The sequence below is a fragment of the Taudactylus pleione genome, unplaced genomic scaffold, assembly GCF_031769625.1.
Source record: "Taudactylus pleione unplaced genomic scaffold, aTauple2 ptg000203l, whole genome shotgun sequence".
NCBI lineage: Eukaryota > Metazoa > Chordata > Amphibia > Anura > Myobatrachidae > Taudactylus > Taudactylus pleione.
Genome location: NW_028284605.1, coordinates 3,803,640 through 3,822,133, shown reverse-complemented (window position 1 = coordinate 3,822,133; position 18,494 = coordinate 3,803,640). Strand labels below are relative to the sequence as shown.

General features: G+C 43.7%; 1 protein-coding gene across 2 annotated transcripts in view; it reads left to right on the top strand.

Annotated features, from left to right (window-relative positions):
* Window positions 1-18,494, top strand: part of CORO6 (coronin 6) — a 186,727-nt gene that overhangs the window by 129,581 nt on the left and 38,652 nt on the right. Inside the window, exons 4-6 of one of the 2 annotated variants that reach the window (XM_088477773.1) lie at window positions 1,220-1,349; window positions 3,715-3,896; window positions 7,444-7,563. In XM_088477773.1, coding sequence (XP_088333899.1) covers window positions 1,220-1,349; window positions 3,715-3,896; window positions 7,444-7,563 — 432 coding nt within the window. Of the gene's footprint in view, window positions 1-1,219; window positions 1,350-3,714; window positions 3,897-7,443; window positions 7,564-9,859; window positions 9,980-18,494 lie in introns of both variants that reach the window. The other variant, XM_088477772.1, reaches the window with a different exon arrangement.

Genomic DNA, 18,494 nt, shown 5'->3' with positions numbered 1-18,494 from the left:
GTGCCCCAGTTCACAATATGCTACATTGTAGTGCCCCAGTTCACAATATGCTACATTGTAGTGCCCCAGTTCACAATATGCTCCTGTTCATATTATGATATATTATAGTGCTCCCTCCCCAGTTCATATTGTGTCACATTACAGTGCCACCCAGTTCATATATGCCACATTACAGTGCCCCCAATTCATATTGTGCCACATTACAGTGCACTCCAGTACATATTATGCCACATTACAGTGCCCCAGTACATTATAACATCCACTACATACACACACACCATTACCATTATAACATTCACCACGTACACCACTCACTGAAAATGGAATGTCATACCATTAGGGAGTCTTAATCTACATAGAAGTTTGGTAAGAGATTATGAGGGAGATTTATCAAATCTTGAAAAGAGATAAAGTTGCTCAGCGTCTAACTCATTTTTCTACCACAGTTGGTAAATTACAATTAGAAGCTGAGTGGCTGGTATGGGTACAACTTCTCCACTTTATCGCCAAGATTTGATTAATCTCCCCCTATATCCCACTGACCTATTTTATCTCATCTTCTTTGCCAATGGCAACACTTCGAGTGTTCCATCCCTGAAGACAGCTTTTAAAACGTAAATAGCAGCCCCACAACTGCAGGGCCTACAAGGCTAAGAAGATTCCAGTTTACAATGAGTGGAAAGACAGGATTACATGGTGGGGATCAATCAGATCGTACCTGTGGGGGATACTTCCTAATGCAGGAAATTAAATTTTGAGTGGAGATATTCTTAATATCATCACATTGTACCTTTCTCGGACTGGCCTAATCTTGAGCTCAATCCCCGCTCCCCAAATCACTTCACAAAAGCTGTAATCAAGTAGAAGCCTACTCTCCGACAGTGCCAGGCTCACTGATCAGCTCAGCTACTGTACATCTGTACATGTGAAACGGGAGCGCAGTAGATGGATCATATCAGTGTGGAGCTTTACTGAGAGGAAAAGACAGAGACTGCCAACTGCTGATGAGTCCCTCTTTTTAGGGCGGGCAGACAATTGCTTAGGCGGGAATTCCGGGAAGGGCAGCCGGACCCTGGAGGTGAGTTTCCTAAGACACTGGGCTGCACCAACTGTAGCTACACCCATGATAGGAAGAGTTTACAATAATTTACTATAATTATAATGTTGTGCAAACTAATATTAATAGCAATCTTAATATTTCCATTTATTCTTCTCTCAGGTTTGGCAAATCCCAGATTACACACCGGTGCGATCAATTACGGAACCCATCGTCACACTTGAAGGTCACTCAAAGAGAGTGGGGATTATAACATGGCATCCATCAGCACGCAATATATTACTCAGCGCAGGTAAAGTGACCTGATAACAGATAGTTTCCACACTATAGCTCATTTGCAGGTAAAGTGACCTGATAACAGGTAGTTTCCACACTAACACTCCATGCACAGGTACAGTGAACTAATAACAGATAGTTTCCCAACTAGAGCTCCATGTACAGGTGCAGTGACCTGGTAACAGAGAGTTTCCCAAATACAGCTCCATGCACAGGTACAGTGACCTGATAACAGATATTTATCACCCTAGAGCTCCATGCGCAGGTAAAGTAACCTGATAACCGATATTTTTTACAGTAGAGCTCCATGAACACGTAAAGTGTCCTGATAAAAGATAGTTTCCATACTAGTGCAGAGCTCCATGTGCAGGTACAGTGACCTGATAACAGATAGGTTTCACACTAGAGCTCCATGCGCAGGTAAAGTAACCTGATAACAGAGAGTTTCCACACTAGAGCTCCATGCGCAGGTAAAGTAACCTGATAACAGAGAGTTTCCACACTAGAGCTCCATGCGCAGGTAAAGTAACCTGATAACAGAGAGTTTCCACACTAGAGCTCCATGCGCAGGTAAAGTAACCTGATAACAGATAGGTTTCACACTATAGCTCTATGCGCAGGTAAAGTAACCTGATAACAGATAGGTTTCACACTATAGCTCCATGCGCAGGTAAAGTGACCTGATAACAGAGAGTTTCCATACTAGGGGCCGTATTCAATTTGAGGCGAAAACCCGTTATCGGCGATAACTTATCGTATATGATGTCACTTTCGCCTGTTTTAATTATCCATGTATTCAATTTCACAGACTTTTCGCCGGTGCGAAAAGTCTTTGTTAAAAAATGGGGACAACTTTTCACCATGTTTTACATGGCGAAAAAAAGTGCAGAATTGGGGTTTAGGGGTGCAGGCTTAAAAAAAATAGCCTGCATCCCTGGGAGACTCCCCTAAAAGTATTCTGTGTCAAAAAAAATCTTAAAAAGTTTTCAGGACCCCCAAAAAAGGTACTTTAATTTTGGGGTAAAAAAAAAATTGTGAGGAACAAACTTCTAAACTAGCAAAATTAATTCAGGGAGGATTCCCAAGTATGCGGCAGGTGTTTTCTTCATTGCAGGTGGTAGCGGCAGGTGCATTTTTTAAGAATTTTAATAAATCATTTAATGGACTTAAAAATATGCTTACACCCATTTTCATGTACCCCAAATTTGATGGGCAGTTATTTTGCCCCCAAAAATAAACTAAGTGCTATTCTTCACCCCTCTTAAATGCCACATTTATGCACCTGCCACGGCTATTTAAAAACCCCGACTCCCTTCAGCAGGGGGGTGCCAGGAACATTTCCCGGAAATTCCCTGATTTTCCTATACTTACCTTTCCGCCGGGTCCCGATTCCGCAGCTTCTGGAATTGAATACGGGGATAAGTGGGCACGCGCACTATACTTTATCCCCTGGTAAACCTCGGATGTGGAGTGAAAAGTCCGACATGCGAAAAGTCCGGACTTTTCGCTCCAAATTGAATACCCCCCTAGTGTGGAAACTCTCTGTTACCAGGTCACTTTGCCTGCACATGGTGCTCTAGGGGGGTATTCAATTTGTAGCGAAAAGTTCTGACTTTTCGCATGCTGGACTTTTCGCTCCACATCGGAGGTTTGGCAGGGGCGTGCAATGAAGAAAACACCTGCTACATACTTGGTAACCCCTCTGGAATTTTGCTACTTTAGGATTTTGTCCCCCATATTTTTCTTTTTTAACCCCAAAATTCAAGTAAATTTTTTTTAAACACATTAATTTTAGGGGACATTCCCAGGGGTGTAGGCTATTTTTTTTAAGCCTGCACCCCCCTACACACCAATTCTGCACTTTTTCTCGCCACCTATTGTGTGGAGAAAAGTTATCCCCATTTTTTTACAAAGACTTTTCGGCGATGCGAAAAGTCTTTGAAACTGAATACAGGGGTTAATTAAAATAGGCGAAAATGACATCATTGGCGATAAATTATTGCGATAACGGGTTTTCGCCTCAAATTGAATACGGCCCTAGAGCTCTGTGTATGGCTGGAATTGTAAATATTAGTGGGCCTTTACTATATTGTTTCTGCACATGCAAAACTGTATACAGTATGCAAAATGGCTTTTAATCCTAGTGAATTTAAAGTATAGATGGAAATATGACATAACTGTTTCAGATCTCTTAGGTAGCTGCTGCCATTCTGAGTTCCTGCGACATTGAATAAAATATGCCTTACTGTAGTTGGAGAGGTGTTTTTGGCAGTGCTGCACTAGTAGCTTCTTCTGAGTACATTTGTGAAGCTGAAGAAAGTGGGCTGTGAATCCAGGGCTGACTTTTGCGAATTTGCTCTGCGTTTCTGCTCTTCTGTTAGGCAGTGATAACGTAATCATTATATGGAACGTGGGGACTGGTGAAGCTCTTATTACCTTGGACGAGCTGCACAGTGACCTCATCTACAATGTCTGCTGGAACTACAATGGAAGTCTCATCACCACCACCTGCAAAGATAAGAAAGTTCGGGTTATTGACCCTCGAAAACAAGAAATAGTAGCTGTAAGTAATTAATATCCCTTTTATCTGTTCACACATATTGCAAACTCGTATTCAACATAATCCTGAATTCACCACATTACTTCATAAGCAATCATATTATAGTAGCGGGTGGGTATCAGGAGACATATGTGGCTCTTATATATCCTACATTTATTTAGACTCTGTACTGATGGCAGTGTGAAACTATTCATATGCAGCAGGGTAATCATGTTTTTGACATACGTCTTTTACTGTTGACTGAGCCAGTCCTACTGCCTGGGCTGCTGTAATCTGGGGGATAGGACATTTGGATGCGAGTTTTGCTGTTATAGCTTTGTGATGTAATCCCTCTTTGCATGTAAGGTTTGGCATGACTGAGGAACTAAGGGACATATATGAGCCTGTTGGAATATATACCATATAGACTACCATTATACTGGTAAACAAGATGTCCACCATAGAGGTATTTTATTACACCATCCACCACCTCACATCATAGCAGGGATCATTTGCCTGTGATGCCACCATTTTGGAGATACTATTCCTCCCAATGTCTAGCAGCTATTTCCCTGTTGTAGGAGCAATCTGACACACTGAGGCTTGTAATGTGTGTGGAACGAGTGCCTCTTGAACATTAAAAGACGCAATTCTTGATCCTGAATAGCCCCGGAAGGGAGTTCCCTGAGCTATTCAATTGACCATGCTGTTACGTCCGACTAATGGATTTCTGAGGGTGCGAGCAGAAATCTGACTCAAGTCGTGACGCTGTTTTCCGAATTAGCGCGATGCTAACAGCCTCACGGCCAGCACTGTCGTTGGAGAATGTCAGTTACCGTGACCAAAAACCCAGTTTAAGGCGCGGTAAACGCCATTCTCTGACTTAAATGGTTCTAGTTGGACTTAACAGCGTCCAAAATAAATGGTCATACTAGCCTCTGACTATCAATTGCTCCCAAATGATATCGATCTTGAGTATGGGCCCTATGCTGTCTTGATGAGTGAAGGAGGTTTAGTAGTAAAATATTGCTATGTTTAAATGTTTGCTTGTGTGATTAAAATGTTGCAACTTACAAGCAATCAATAAACACATCCATTCTACGAGTAATTATTCCTGGGAAGCAGAAATGTAATCACAATTGCGCACATTTTACAGAACCTGACATTTGATTTTGTTCCATTCAAATATAATCCTGATTTGTGCAAATGGAGGTTTTGTTTCCTTTTGGACCGAATCTTATTTCAGAACAATTGCTGTTTGATTCTTTCACCTGGTTATTGCCTTCTTATGCTTTCTTCTTTTTTGTTCTTTGCGTATAGTGCATGTCAATCTGCTTGTGTTTCAAAGTCATATGCCTATACTTTACTATCAAACCATATGGTATTGAAAGTTGATTCATCTACATTATTAATTGGGATATGCCTGTGATTAGGGACAGGAGAGGGACCAGTACAGTGCACACAGTATTCCAGTTAGTCACTGAGCTGCATTCTGGGCCTGATTCAGACCCGTTCGCGAGCGTAGGACGCTCGCAAGCGGATCGATGGTGCCCTACTGCGCATGCGCGAGACCCGGCTAGCGACGGGGCAGCCGTCGCTCTGGGTCTCACACCAAAGGGGGCGTGCTGTCGATGTTGATTGACAGCACGCCCCCTTTGGTGGGCGTTCCGGGGGCGTGGCTGCCAGACGGAACGCCTACTGTCTGAAGCCGGCCCCACTGACATCAGTAGTGATGTCAGTGGGAGTGATTTTGGGTCTGATAGAGCCAAAATCACTCCAGGGCTTGCGGCAGCGAGACCCTACCACAGGGTCTCCGTCGCAAGCCCGATGGTCGCGATGGTCTTGACCTTCGCGACCATCATCAAGGACGCTCGCTATAGCTGTGGGTGGTCACCCACAGCTATGCGAGCGTCCAAGAGGCCGCTCCATTTTCATGTAGGAGGGCCCTGGTCAGATCGTCCGGCTCTGAATCAGGCCCTCTGTCTCTTCACTGCAGCCCTATTCCACATCAGCATGCTCAGCAAAAGCTATTGCTGCTGGGTATTTTAAACCTCAATGACACAGCTCAAAGCTAGTCCTGTATACAAATCCTCCACAGGTCACAGTTTTTACATGGAAAATTACTATAAATAATCACGAGATGCACAGTTGTAGGCCCTTTACACTTGGGGCCAGCACATCTAGAGCTTGTGATAACAGGGATGTCCTGATTTCAGAACTGCACACATGCAAAGACCATGCAGGTTCAATGCAGCAAGCAGCGCTCTATTCAGTTAAATACTTAGAGCCGTATTCAATTTGAGCCGAGCCGCGTTAACGCGACCCGGACTTAATGCTGACTTCGTCTGTTATGGAGGCGGAAAAGCATCGCGCGCTTGCACGCTTTACCCCGTATTCAATTTGAAAGTATGCGTAAACGGGACCCGGCGGTACTTCAACAAGCGGAAAGTACTGGCAGTTTTGGGGAAATCAGCCTGACACCCCCCAAATGATGCTCTGACATGGGGGTTCACTATGGTACCCCCCGATTTGGCTTGCTGAAGGTATTTGGTGTTTTTAAATGGGCTCAATAGCTGTTAAATAGCGTTTTTATATACCTGATGCAGAATAGTATTTAGGAGTATTTTTTCCAGAAAATAAGTTATCCCAGCAAATTTGGGGTACTTGAAAATGGGGGTCAGCATATTTAAAATTTAAAAAGTGAAGTTAAAAAAGCGTGAAAAATCCACCTGCCGCAAACACCTGCAATCAAAAAAACACCTGGGGCATACTTGGGGACCCCCCCCCAGAGTCAAGTTCGCTAGTTTTTAACTTTGTACCCCAACTTTTTTTTTTTCGCCCCCTTTTTCAAAGTACATTTTTGGGGTGTCCTTAAGTTTTTTATTTAATTTTTTTGACACAGATTACCTTTGGGGGACTGTCTGAAGGCTGCACGGGGGTTCCCGCAACGTTGCACCCCAAACCCCAATTCTGCGCTTTTTTTCGCCTGCCATTCATAGGCGATACTTTACCGCCTATTACATTGCATTGACTTTCTACCTAGGCGGAAAGTCTTTGAAATTGAATACGGGGTAAAACCAAAACAGGCGATAATGACGTCATCGGCAGAAACTAAACGCGGATCCGGAGTTAACGCTTCAAATTGAATACGGGCCATAGAGTCCTGCTCAGGGTAACATACGAGTATGGAAAAAAACAAACAAAGTGCAGTTCATTATGTAAATGTCACTATAGTGGAATATGTTTACATATTTCTATATGAATCAAAATTCAGACGACATTCTAATTAGTTAAAATTTTAGGTAAAGCAGGGCCTTGAAAGTGTCTAACATTTCCACTTGCCAGTCACATGCAAAATGTTAGTATTCACATATTTATTCTTCCTTCTCATAGCAGCTCCATTTAGAAGACAACAATTAAAAAATATTAAAAACCAAAACAAGCTAATAGTACTTACCTGTGTGTGAATAAATATCAATGTGCAATGCTCACTAGTGTGACACTAACCTTCATGCATGTTTGTGTTTTCAACTTGCTGTGGGTAACTTAACCTGCTAACCAAACAAACTAGGAGAAAAGTGGGGCACACGAAGGAGCTCGAACAATCAAGTCCATATTTATGTCCGATGGCAAAATATTCACCACCGGTTTCAGCAAAATGAGTGAGCGGCAGCTGGCGCTGTGGGATCCGGTATGAGAAGGTGTTCTGCATGTTTATTTACTTTACCTATCTCTCTGTTATGTTATTATTATAGATATACACATTTCCTGAGATCTGCAGGGATACAAAGGTGACCATTTGGATTATATTTAGTGTAAAGAAGTACAATAGCCTAGGCTCTAATGCCCATAAACTGCTGGTCAAGCCAATAAAGGCTTTCCTTGGGCCCGGACTTGTTGACACAAGAAATTCTGTTGGCAGAACCTATAGACTGGCTTTATATACATTAAATATACATTAAATCACTGGGCAAAAATCTAAATAAAATAATCGAGACTGATCTTAATATCACAACCTCAAAGACATGGTTCTTCAGTTGGAATCGGTATGAGATGCCGGCGCCCGGGATCCCGGCTATTAGAATCCCAACGCCAGCGTCTCCAAATGGTTAACATACCGACACTTGTTGGTCGGTATGCTAACCCTCCCCCTGTTTGGTGCCTAACCCTAACCCTTCCCCCCTAGCGCCTAACCCTAACCTCCCCATCCTTGGTGCCTAACCCTCTCCCCTTAGTGCCTAACCCTAAACCTAACCGCCCCTAACACCCCGATACTTACCTTCGGTATCCCAGCGGTCGAGATGCTGGCGCCGGGCTTCGGACCGGCGTCGGGATTTCAGCGCCGGTAATAAGAGCGTCTGCATCCAGACCACCAGGATACCTAATACATACCCTTCAGTTTGATAATAACAATGATCAAAATATATTTTTATGTTCCTTCTTTTTAAGAATCAGATTGTGTAAATATACTATGTGCACCATTTTTCTATATTAATTTAACTTGACAAAAATGACATCTTCCTAAGTAAAAAAAAAAAAAGATCCTATCTAAAAGTTTATTATTATAATAGCACAAACTCACACTTTACCTGTCACTTTATTATTTCTGATGAACATAGCAGTGTCTGACAGCTTTATTGATCCTTAAAACCATTGTAAAATACCAGGAGAATCAAATCAGACTGCCTTCACGGTTTTTGGTGATTTCTGTGAAAGTGCAGGAATAATTAATGAGACTTTACTGTGCTAGTGCAATGACATAATTCCCTAGGTGATGTACTTTCAGGACTCCTATAGGTTTAGGCAGCTATTGTATGGAAAAATACATTTACCAAAAATAAAAAGTTAATAAATTGAATAAGGTACACTACTTAATTTTAATGTAATCGGTATCTTTAAATGTCTTTCCCCTGGTATGTAAAGCTACGTATGTGAATAGTATTGTTAGTTACCTAACCTCTATATTTCCTTGCGCTATATTATCCACCTTCAATTGCTGCAAGCCCAATTACACAGTACGAGCTGACCAAATTTATACACACACTTCCAAAAAGTACACAGTCTGGACTGCGCTATAGGAGTGGGGTATATAATAATATTACTAGTATAACTAGTTTAAAAAAATAATAATTATATATATATAGTATTGTTTGACAGAGAATAACTTAGTATTAGTATATATACACATATATATCTCTCTAAATACTTGTATGAGAAAGCCTAAATTATTATATTTTTATATTCTTATATAAGTCACCATTGACTGGTTTTAATGATACATTATTGATACACTTTTTCCAATTGTATTATGTCATGTTCTGAGTACGATTTATATTTTTTACTAAATATTAAGATTTATTGAGAGAAACCATGTTGTACTAATTTATTCTCAGTCAAACAATACTTTTTTTTATATGAATATATATATATATATATATATATATATATATATATCATATATATTTTACTAATAATATTATTATTCTATACCCCACACCTAGCGCAGTCCAAACTGTGTACTTTTTCCCCCGGTATGTAAATTAAGCATGTTAGTGTCAAAAATACAAAATATCAATAATGAGTTTATTCATTTGTGGTACACAATGGATTTTGCAAATAAAGAATCATTGACATTGCTATGTGGCATTGATTCATGTTTTGGGTATAGAGCCTTAGGTAAGAGACCCATGCAAATGGTAAGATAGGGAACATTAGCTGACAGTGGGCCTTGATCTGTTTTTGATTGATGCCCGCTCAGTCACAACACAATGGACAGTTTGTTTTGGCAGAGAGACCAGCAGTTTATAGGTCCATGACAGGTCTATGGAACACTCCATCCAGGGTCACCTTGGTAACTATAGCTGCCGAGAACTAAGAGCCAGTAACACACTGTCTTATGCCTCGTGCCAGGACATTAAGCCTTTGTGTCTATAAACATGTTATGACCAGTTTGTTTTCCACTTTACCTCCACCCTTTACTTTCACAGGAGAAAGTTGCCCCCCATGAGGGGATGAGACCTATGCGAGCCATTTTTACCAGAGATGGAAATATTTTTACAACGGGCTTTACACGGATGAGTCAGAGAGAACTGGGCTTATGGGACCCGGTAATGGCAGACATAATAAGTCCAGGAAATGCTATTGTTATTGTCACTGTTTCCAAAGCATAAGGCAAAGTTTGTACCTATTCTCTTCCAGTTATTTGTTAGCACAGACATAAAGTAAGGGCCCAGAGAGAGCTGTGATACTGAAGATACTCTGCTGTCATCCATCAGTTTAATGTTGAATCCTTAAACTAATTAGAGTGATTCATGTCCTCATGTAGAAACCTGATTTGAAAACATCTGGAAAAAGAATTCACTACTCAAGAAGCGACCAGCATTGTCTTTCATGTGCCAGGTGGTGCGGTGCCGCTGTTGTTAAACAGCCCTGGATATACTGTACTGTACATATTATTTTGTTGTAGGCCACTTGTTCACTAACACCCCTTAGACCCATCACTCTAATAGGTGTGAAGAACAGAAGTCACTCATTTTCAGTTGTACGTATGTGAATCTTTTAAGAACGAAAATGATTGATAAGAAGGACTGATACCACAGCTAGGTTTTGGCGCTCTCCATGCCAAGATCAGATATTCATAAACCACAACAGATTTATTTGACCACAGATTGTTTCATATTCCTATAATCACAATATGAGCATTACTCAGCCCTTGCTATCAAACAGTCATCATTATAACAACAATCAAATAATTAGAGGGCAACCAGGGATGCTAGTAGGAATGTTTAGTAGATAAGATTCGGCTAATACTAGACAATCCAAATTCCAGAACTGTCCTTATGCTTACAGTAGATAATATCAGTGCAAATCCTGGCTACAGAATGCAGAGTGCCAGCATGGTGTCCACAGATATCGCAGGTCATGCAGCAATGCATGTTGGGTATGACAAATTTAACAAAATAACAGTAGGAAAAAATGCTGACTTAGGTGAATATTGAAGTACTAACTACTTAAAAACTAATATAGTGTGATGTTTCAGCAAAAATATGGCTTAATAAGTAAGATTACTTTTCAGATTTTTTTTTTGTCAGTCACAAAAAAAAAATCAGGATTAAACAGGCACTGTTACCATATGTATTACGAATATTGTTAGGTAAATAATATAATTGTGTCTTATGTGGCCAGACAATGCTAGTAGTCAATGCTAAAGTCCCATTACTCGATTTCTATACAGTATGTGTCATGTGTATGTACATATATATAATATATATATGTATATATATATACACAAATCCAGCAATGCCCCGTCACTCCACTGTTAATACAGAGAACCTGCTTCGGTGCCTTCCTAGAGGGACAGCACCCTCAATATCCACCAAGCAGTACAGAAGGCGGCATTCGGAGGCTGAATAAATGGTGAAGGAAACCCCTAACTGGGGAGTTTTATTAATCAACGTTTCGGGGATCGAATCCACTTCCTCAGGACAATAAACCAAAAACTGTGAACATGTCAGTGTTTAAATACATCAAACAAAACTTACCCCCTCCCCATGGCTCCACGTCCCATTGGCTGTCTCTCCTGAACATCCAGGAGTTTGATGGTTTGGTTTGATGTATTTAAACACTGACATGTTCACAGTGTTTTGTTTATTGTCCTGAGGAAGGGGATTGGATCCCCGAAACGTTGATTATAAAACTCCACAGTATATATATAGTTAAAAAGTGTGGGCTCACCCAGTAAAATGAATATCGTACCAGAATGGTGTCACTCTCCGGACTTTGGTAACATGAAATCAATGTCACGTCTTTTTCATCAACGTTTCGAGTGTATTGAAAAACTAGTCAGCAGGTCCTGATGATGAGTTTTTTTAATAAACTCGAAACGTTGATAAACCAGACGTGACATTGATTTCGTGTTACCAAAGTCCGTAGAGTGACACCATTCTGCTACGAATATATATATATATATATATATATATTAGGGGTGAGCGGGTTCGGATTTCTGAAATCCGAGCCCCCCCGATCCGAGTCCGATCCGAATCAGGCTCGACTTTTCCCGCCTGACTCGGATCTGAAATCGAGGCAAAACGTCATCATCCCGCCTTCCGAGTCTCGCGGGTTTTGGATCCTATATAAGGTACCCACGTCGGCGCCATTTTCTCACTCGGCTGTGGACAGTGAAGAGGGAGGGTGGGAGTTAGGGCTGTGTAGTGTAGTGTAGTGTAGTGCTGCTGTTGTCCACTACTTCAAAGTCCATAGGGGCTGGCTGTGTTGTGCTGTGCTGCTGTTGTTAATAGGGGCTGTGTCCACTACTTCAAAGTCCATAGGGGCTGGCTGGACTGTGTTGTGCAGTCAGTTCTCCATAGGGGCTGTGTCCACTCCAAAGTCCTGTGCAGTGTCCCAGTCCTAAAGGAGTGCTGTAGTGTTGTCCAGGGGGTGCTCTGTCCATCAGGGGTGCTCCCCCCAAGTGCTAAAAAAATAATATATTTTCTGTGTTTGTGAATTGTGTGCGCAGTAGCCGCACGTGCATCAACAAAGTAGTGCCAAGCGTGCGCCTGTGTCATAAGTAAAGGGCCGGCTGGCTTGACCGTTAAAGGGTGCTGTAACCCCCGAAAGTACACTCCAGTCCAAACCAAAAAAAAAATTATTTTCTGTGTTTGTGAATTGTGTGCGCAGTAGCCGCAAGTGCATCAACAAAGTAGTGCCAAGCGTGCGCCTGTGTCATAAGTAAAGGGCCGGCTGGCTTGACCGTTAAGGGTGCTGTAACCCCCGAAAGTACACTCCAGTCCAAACCAAAAAAAAAATTATTTTCTGTGTTTGTGAATTGTGTGCGCAGTAGCCGCACGTGCATCAACAAAGTAGTGCCAAGCGTGCACCTGTGTCATAAGTAAAGGGCCGGCTGGCTTGACCGTTAAGGGTGCTGTAACCCCCGAAAGTACACTCCAGTCCAAACCAAAAAAAAAATTATTTTCTGTGTTTGTGAATTGTGTGCGCAGTAGCCGCACGTGCATCAACAAAGTAGTGCCAAGCGTGCACCTGTGTCATAAGTAAAGGGCCAGCTGGCTTGACCGTTAAGGGTGCTGTAACCCCCGAAAGTACACTCCAGTCCAAACCAAAAAAAAAATTATTTTCTGTGTTTGTGAATTGTGTGCGCAGTAGCCGCACGTGCATCAACAAAGTAGTGCCAAGCGTGCGCCTGTGTCATAAGTAAAGGGCCGGCTGGCTTGACCGTTAAAGGGTGCTGTAACCCCCAAAGTACACTCCAGTCCAAACCAAAAAAAAAATTATTTTCTGTGTTTGTGAATTGTGTGCACAGTAGCCGCACGTGCATCAACAAAGTAGTGCCAAGCGTGCGCCTGTGTCATAAGTAAAGGGCCGGCTGGCTTGACCGTTAAAGGGTGCTGTAACCCCCGAAAGTACACTCCAGTCCAAACCAAAAAAAAATTATTTTCTGTGTTTGTGAATTGTGTGCGCAGTAGCCGCACGTGCATCAACAAAGTAGTGCCAAGCGTGCACCTGTGTCATAAGTAAAGGGCCGGCTGGCTTGACCGTTAAGGGTGCTGTAACCCCCGAAAGTACACTACAGTCCAAACCAAAAAAAAAATTATTTTCTGTGTTTGTGAATTGTGTGCGCAGTAGCCGCACGTGCATCAACAAAGTAGTGCCAAGCGTGCGCCTGTGTCATAAGTAAAGGGCCGGCTGGCTTGACCGTTAAAGGGTGCTGTAACCCCCAAAGTACACTCCAGTCCAAACCAAAAAAAAATTATTTTCTGTGTTTGTGAATTGTGTGCGCAGTAGCCGCACGTGCATCAACAAAGTAGTGCCAAGCGTGCGCCTGTGTCATAAGTAAAGGGCCGGCTGGCTTGACCGTTAAAGGGTGCTGTAACCCCCAAAGTACACTCCAGTCCAAACCAAAAAAAAAATTATTTTCTGTGTTTGTGAATTGTGTGCGCAGTAGCCGCACGTGCATCAACAAAGTAGTGCCAAGCGTGCGCCTGTGTCATAAGTAAAGGGCCGGCTGGCTTGACCGTTAAAGGGTGCTGTAACCCCCGAAAGTACACTCCAGTCCAAACCCAAAAAAAATTATTTTCTGTGTTTGTGAATTGTGTGCGCAGTAGCCGCACGTGCATCAACAAAGTAGTGCCAAGCGTGCACCTGTGTCATAAGTAAAGGGCCGGCTGGCTTGACCGTTAAGGGTGCTGTAACCCCCGAAAGTACACTCCAGTCCAAACCAAAAAAAAAATTATTTTCTGTGTTTGTGAATTGTGTGCGCAGTAGCCGCACGTGCATCAACAAAGTAGTGCCAAGCGTGCGCCTGTGTCATAAGTAAAGGGCCGGCTGGCTTGACCGTTAAAGGGTGCTGTAACCCCCAAAGTACACTCCAGTCCAAACCAAAAAAAAAATTATTTTCTGTGTTTGTGAATTGTGTGCGCAGTAGCCGCACGTGCATCAACAAAGTAGTGCCAAGCGTGCGCCTGTGTCATAAGTAAAGGGCCGGCTGGCTTGACCGTTAAAGGGTGCTGTAACCCCCGAAAGTACACTCCAGTCCAAACCAAAAAAAAAATTATTTTCTGTGTTTGTGAATTGTGTGCGCAGTAGCCGCACGTGCATCAACAAAGTAGTGCCAAGCGTGCGCCTGTGTCATAAGTAAAGGGCCGGCTGGCTTGACCGTTAAAGGGTGCTGTAACCCCCAAAGTACACTCCAGTCCAAACCAAAAAAAAAATTATTTTCTGTGTTTGTGAATTGTGTGCGCAGTAGCCGCACGTGCATCAACAAAGTAGTGCCAAGCGTGCGCCTGTGTCATAAGTAAAGGGCCGGCTGGCTTGACCGTTAAAGGGTGCTGTAACCCACAAAGTACACTCCAGTCCAAACCAAAAAAAAATTATTTTCTGTGTTTAGCCGCACGTATATATCAAATCGATATAACATAAATGGAGGACCAAACTTTCTCCGATAAAAATAAAATAGAGAAAGATCAAGAACCACTTCCTCCTAGTGCTGAAGCTGCTGCCACTAGTCATGACATAGACGATAACATGCCATCAACGTCGTCTGCCAAGGCCGATGCCCAATGTCATAGTAGAGGGCACATACAATCCCAAATGGCAAAGTTCAGGAAAATGACCTTGAAAAAGACATTTAAATCAGCTGAAGAGAAACGTAAACTTGCCAATATGCCATTTACGACACGGAGTGGCAAGGAACGGCTAAGGTCGATCCCTAGTATGTTCATGACTAGTGGTTCAGCTTCACATGACGATGGAAGCCCTCCTCCCACTAAAAAAATCAAAAGAGTTAAGCTGGCAAAAGCACAGCGAAGAACTGTGCTTTCTAAGAAGATATCACAAATCCCCAAGGAGAGTCCAAGTGTGGTGGTGGTTGCGATGCCTGACCTTCCCAGCACTGGACGGGAAGAGGTGGCTCTTTCCACCATTTGCACGCCCCCTGCAAGTGCTGAAAGGAGCACCCACAGTCCACTTGCTGATATGCAAATTGAAGATGTCACTGTTGAAGTACAACAGGATGAGGATACTGGTGTAGCTGGCGCTGAGGAGGAAGTTGGCGAGGAGGATTCTGATGGTGATGTGGTTTGTTTAAATCAGGCTCCGGGGGAGACAGTTGTTGTCCGTGGGATGAAAAAGCCCATCACGGTCATGCCTGGGCAGAAGACCAAACATTCCACCTCTTTGGTCTGGCAATATTTCTATCCAAATCCGGACAACAACTGTCTTGCCATATGTACCATATGTAAAGGTGAAATAAGTAGGGGTAGGGACGTCAACCACCTAGGAACATCCTCCCTTATACGGCACCTGCAGCGCGTTCATAAAAAGTTACTGTCAAGTTCAGAAACTTTGGCTAAGACCGTAAGCAGTCCAGGGACACCTAAATCCCGTTGTCCTGTTGTATCCAAGCGCCTGCAAACCACACCGTCAACTCCCTCCTCGTCAATTTCCTCCTTAGTCAGGATCGGAAGTAGTCCTGCAGGCCATGTCACTGGCATGACTGACTTTCCTATCCGGGATTCCTCTGGAGGATCCTGCATTGCTACGCCTACTGCTGCCGCTGCTGCTGTTGCTGCTGCTGGGAGTCGTTCATCATCCCAGAGAGGAAGTAGGAACACCACTACTTTTACTAAACAATTGACCCTCCAACAGTCCTTAGCGAGGAGGATGAAGTACGACAGCAGTCATCCTGAAGCAAAACGTATAACTGAGGCCTTGACTGCTATGTTGGTGTTAGACGTGCGTCCGGTATCCGCCATTAGTGCAGTGGGATTTAGACAATTGATGGAGGTAGTGTGTCCCCGGTTCCAAATCCCGTCTAGATTCCACTTCACTAGGCAGGCGATACCGAGACTGTACAGAAACGTCAGAAAAAGTGTCCTCAGTGTCCTGAAAAATGCCGTTGTACACAATGTCCACTTAACCACGGACATGTGGACAAGTGGAACAGGGCAGACTAAGGACTATATGACTGTGACAGCCCACTGGGTAGATGTATCACCTTACGCAGCAACAGCAGCAGCGTCACCAGTAGCAGCATCTCAGAAATGCCAGCTCGTTACAAGGCAGGCTACGCTGTGTATCACCGGTTTCAGTAAGAGGCACACCGCCGACAACCTCTTAGAGAAACTGAGGGAAATCATCGCCCAGTGGCTTACCCCACTTAGACTCTCCTGGGGATTTGTGATATCTGACAACGCCACCAATATTGTGCGGGCATTACATCTGGGCAAATTCCAGCACGTCCCATGTTTTGCTCACACAATAAACTTGGTGGTGCAGAATTTTCTGAAAAGCGACAGGGGCGTGCAGGAGACGCTTTGGGTGGCCCGAAAAATTTCTGGCCACTTTCGCCATTCAGCGACTGCGTGCCGAAGACTGGAGCGCCAGCAAACACTCTTGAACCTGCCCCGCCATCACCTGAAGCAAGAGGTTGTGACGCGGTGGAACTCAACCCTCTATATGCTTCAGAGGATGGAGGAGCAGCAAAAGGCCATACAAGCCTATACATCCACCTATGACATAGGCAAAGGAGGGGGTATGCACCTGACTCAAGCGCAGTGGAGAATGATTTCCGTGTTGTGCAAGGTTCTCCAGCCCTTCGAACTTGCCACACGTGAAGTCAGTTCAGACACTGCCAGCTTGAGTCAGGTCATTCCCCTCATCAGGCTTTTGCAGAAGCAGCTGGAGAAAGTGAAGGAGGAGCTAAGACGGAGCGATTCCGCTCGGCATGTGGGACTTGTGGATGAAGCCCTTCATTCGCTTTGCCAGGATTCCAGGGTGGTCAATCTGTTGAAATCAGACCACTTTACGTTTTGGCCACCGTGCTCGATCCTAGGTTTAAAGCCTATGTGGTGTCTCTCTTTCCGGCCGACACAAGCCTGCAGAGGTGCAAAGACCTGCTGGTGAACACACTGTCAGCTGAAGCGGAACGTGACACGTCAACGGCTCCTTCTTCATTTTCTCCTGCAACTGGGGCTGCCAGGAAAAAACTTAGGTATCCTAAGCTACCCGCTGGCGGTGATGCAGGGCAGGCAGGACCAAGTTTGGACATCTGGTCCGGACTGAAGGACCTGGCAACAATTTCTGACATGTCTACTGTCACTGCATATGATACTGTCACCATTGACAGAATGGTGGAGGATTACATCGGTGACAGCATCCAAGTAGGCATGGCAGACAGTCCATACCTGTACTGGCAGGAAAAAGATGCAATTTGGAGGCCCCTGTACAAACTGGCTCTATTTTACCTGAGTTGCCCCCCCCTCCAGTGTGTACTCCGAAAGAGTGTTTAGTGCAGCCGGGAACCTTGTCAGCGAAAGGAGTAGGAGGTTGCTTCCACAGAATGTGGAGAAGATGATGTTCATCAAAATGAATTATCAGCTCTTCCAGGGAGACCAGCCTCCAGAAGGTACAGAGGGACCTGTGGTGGTGGATTCAAGTGGGGACGAGTTAATACTTTGTGAGGATGAGGATGTACACACTGAAGAGGGTGAGGAATCGGTGGATGAGGAGGATGAGGATGACATCTTGCCTCCATAGAGCCAGTTTGTGCAGGGACACATTAATTGCCAGCTTGTTTTGTGGGGGCCCAAACGAACCAATCATTTCAGCCACAGTTGTGTGGCAGACCCTGGCGCTGAAATGATTGGTTTGTTAAAGTGTGCATGTCCTGTTTATACAACATAAGGGTGGGTGGGAGGGCCCAAGGACAATTCCATCTTACACCTCTTTTTTTTCTTTGCATTATGTACAGTTTGGGGCCTAGTTTTTCAAACTGCCATCCTGTCTGCCACTGCAGTTTCACGCCTAGATGGGTCACGTGTTTGTGCCGCCCACTCGTGTCGCTTAGCATAGTCATCCAGCTACCTCGGTGCAACGTTTTGGACATAAAAACACTATTGTGAGGTGTGAGGTGTTCAGAATAGACTGGAAATGAGTGGAAATTAAGGTTATTGAGGTTAATAATAGCATAGGAGCAGAAAAACCTACAAATTCTGTGATTTTAGCTGTTTTTATGCTTTTTTAAAAAAAAATACAGATCCAAAACACAAAACCCAGAACCCAAAACACGGAAGGGTGGTTTTGGCAAAACCAATCCAGATCCAAAACACG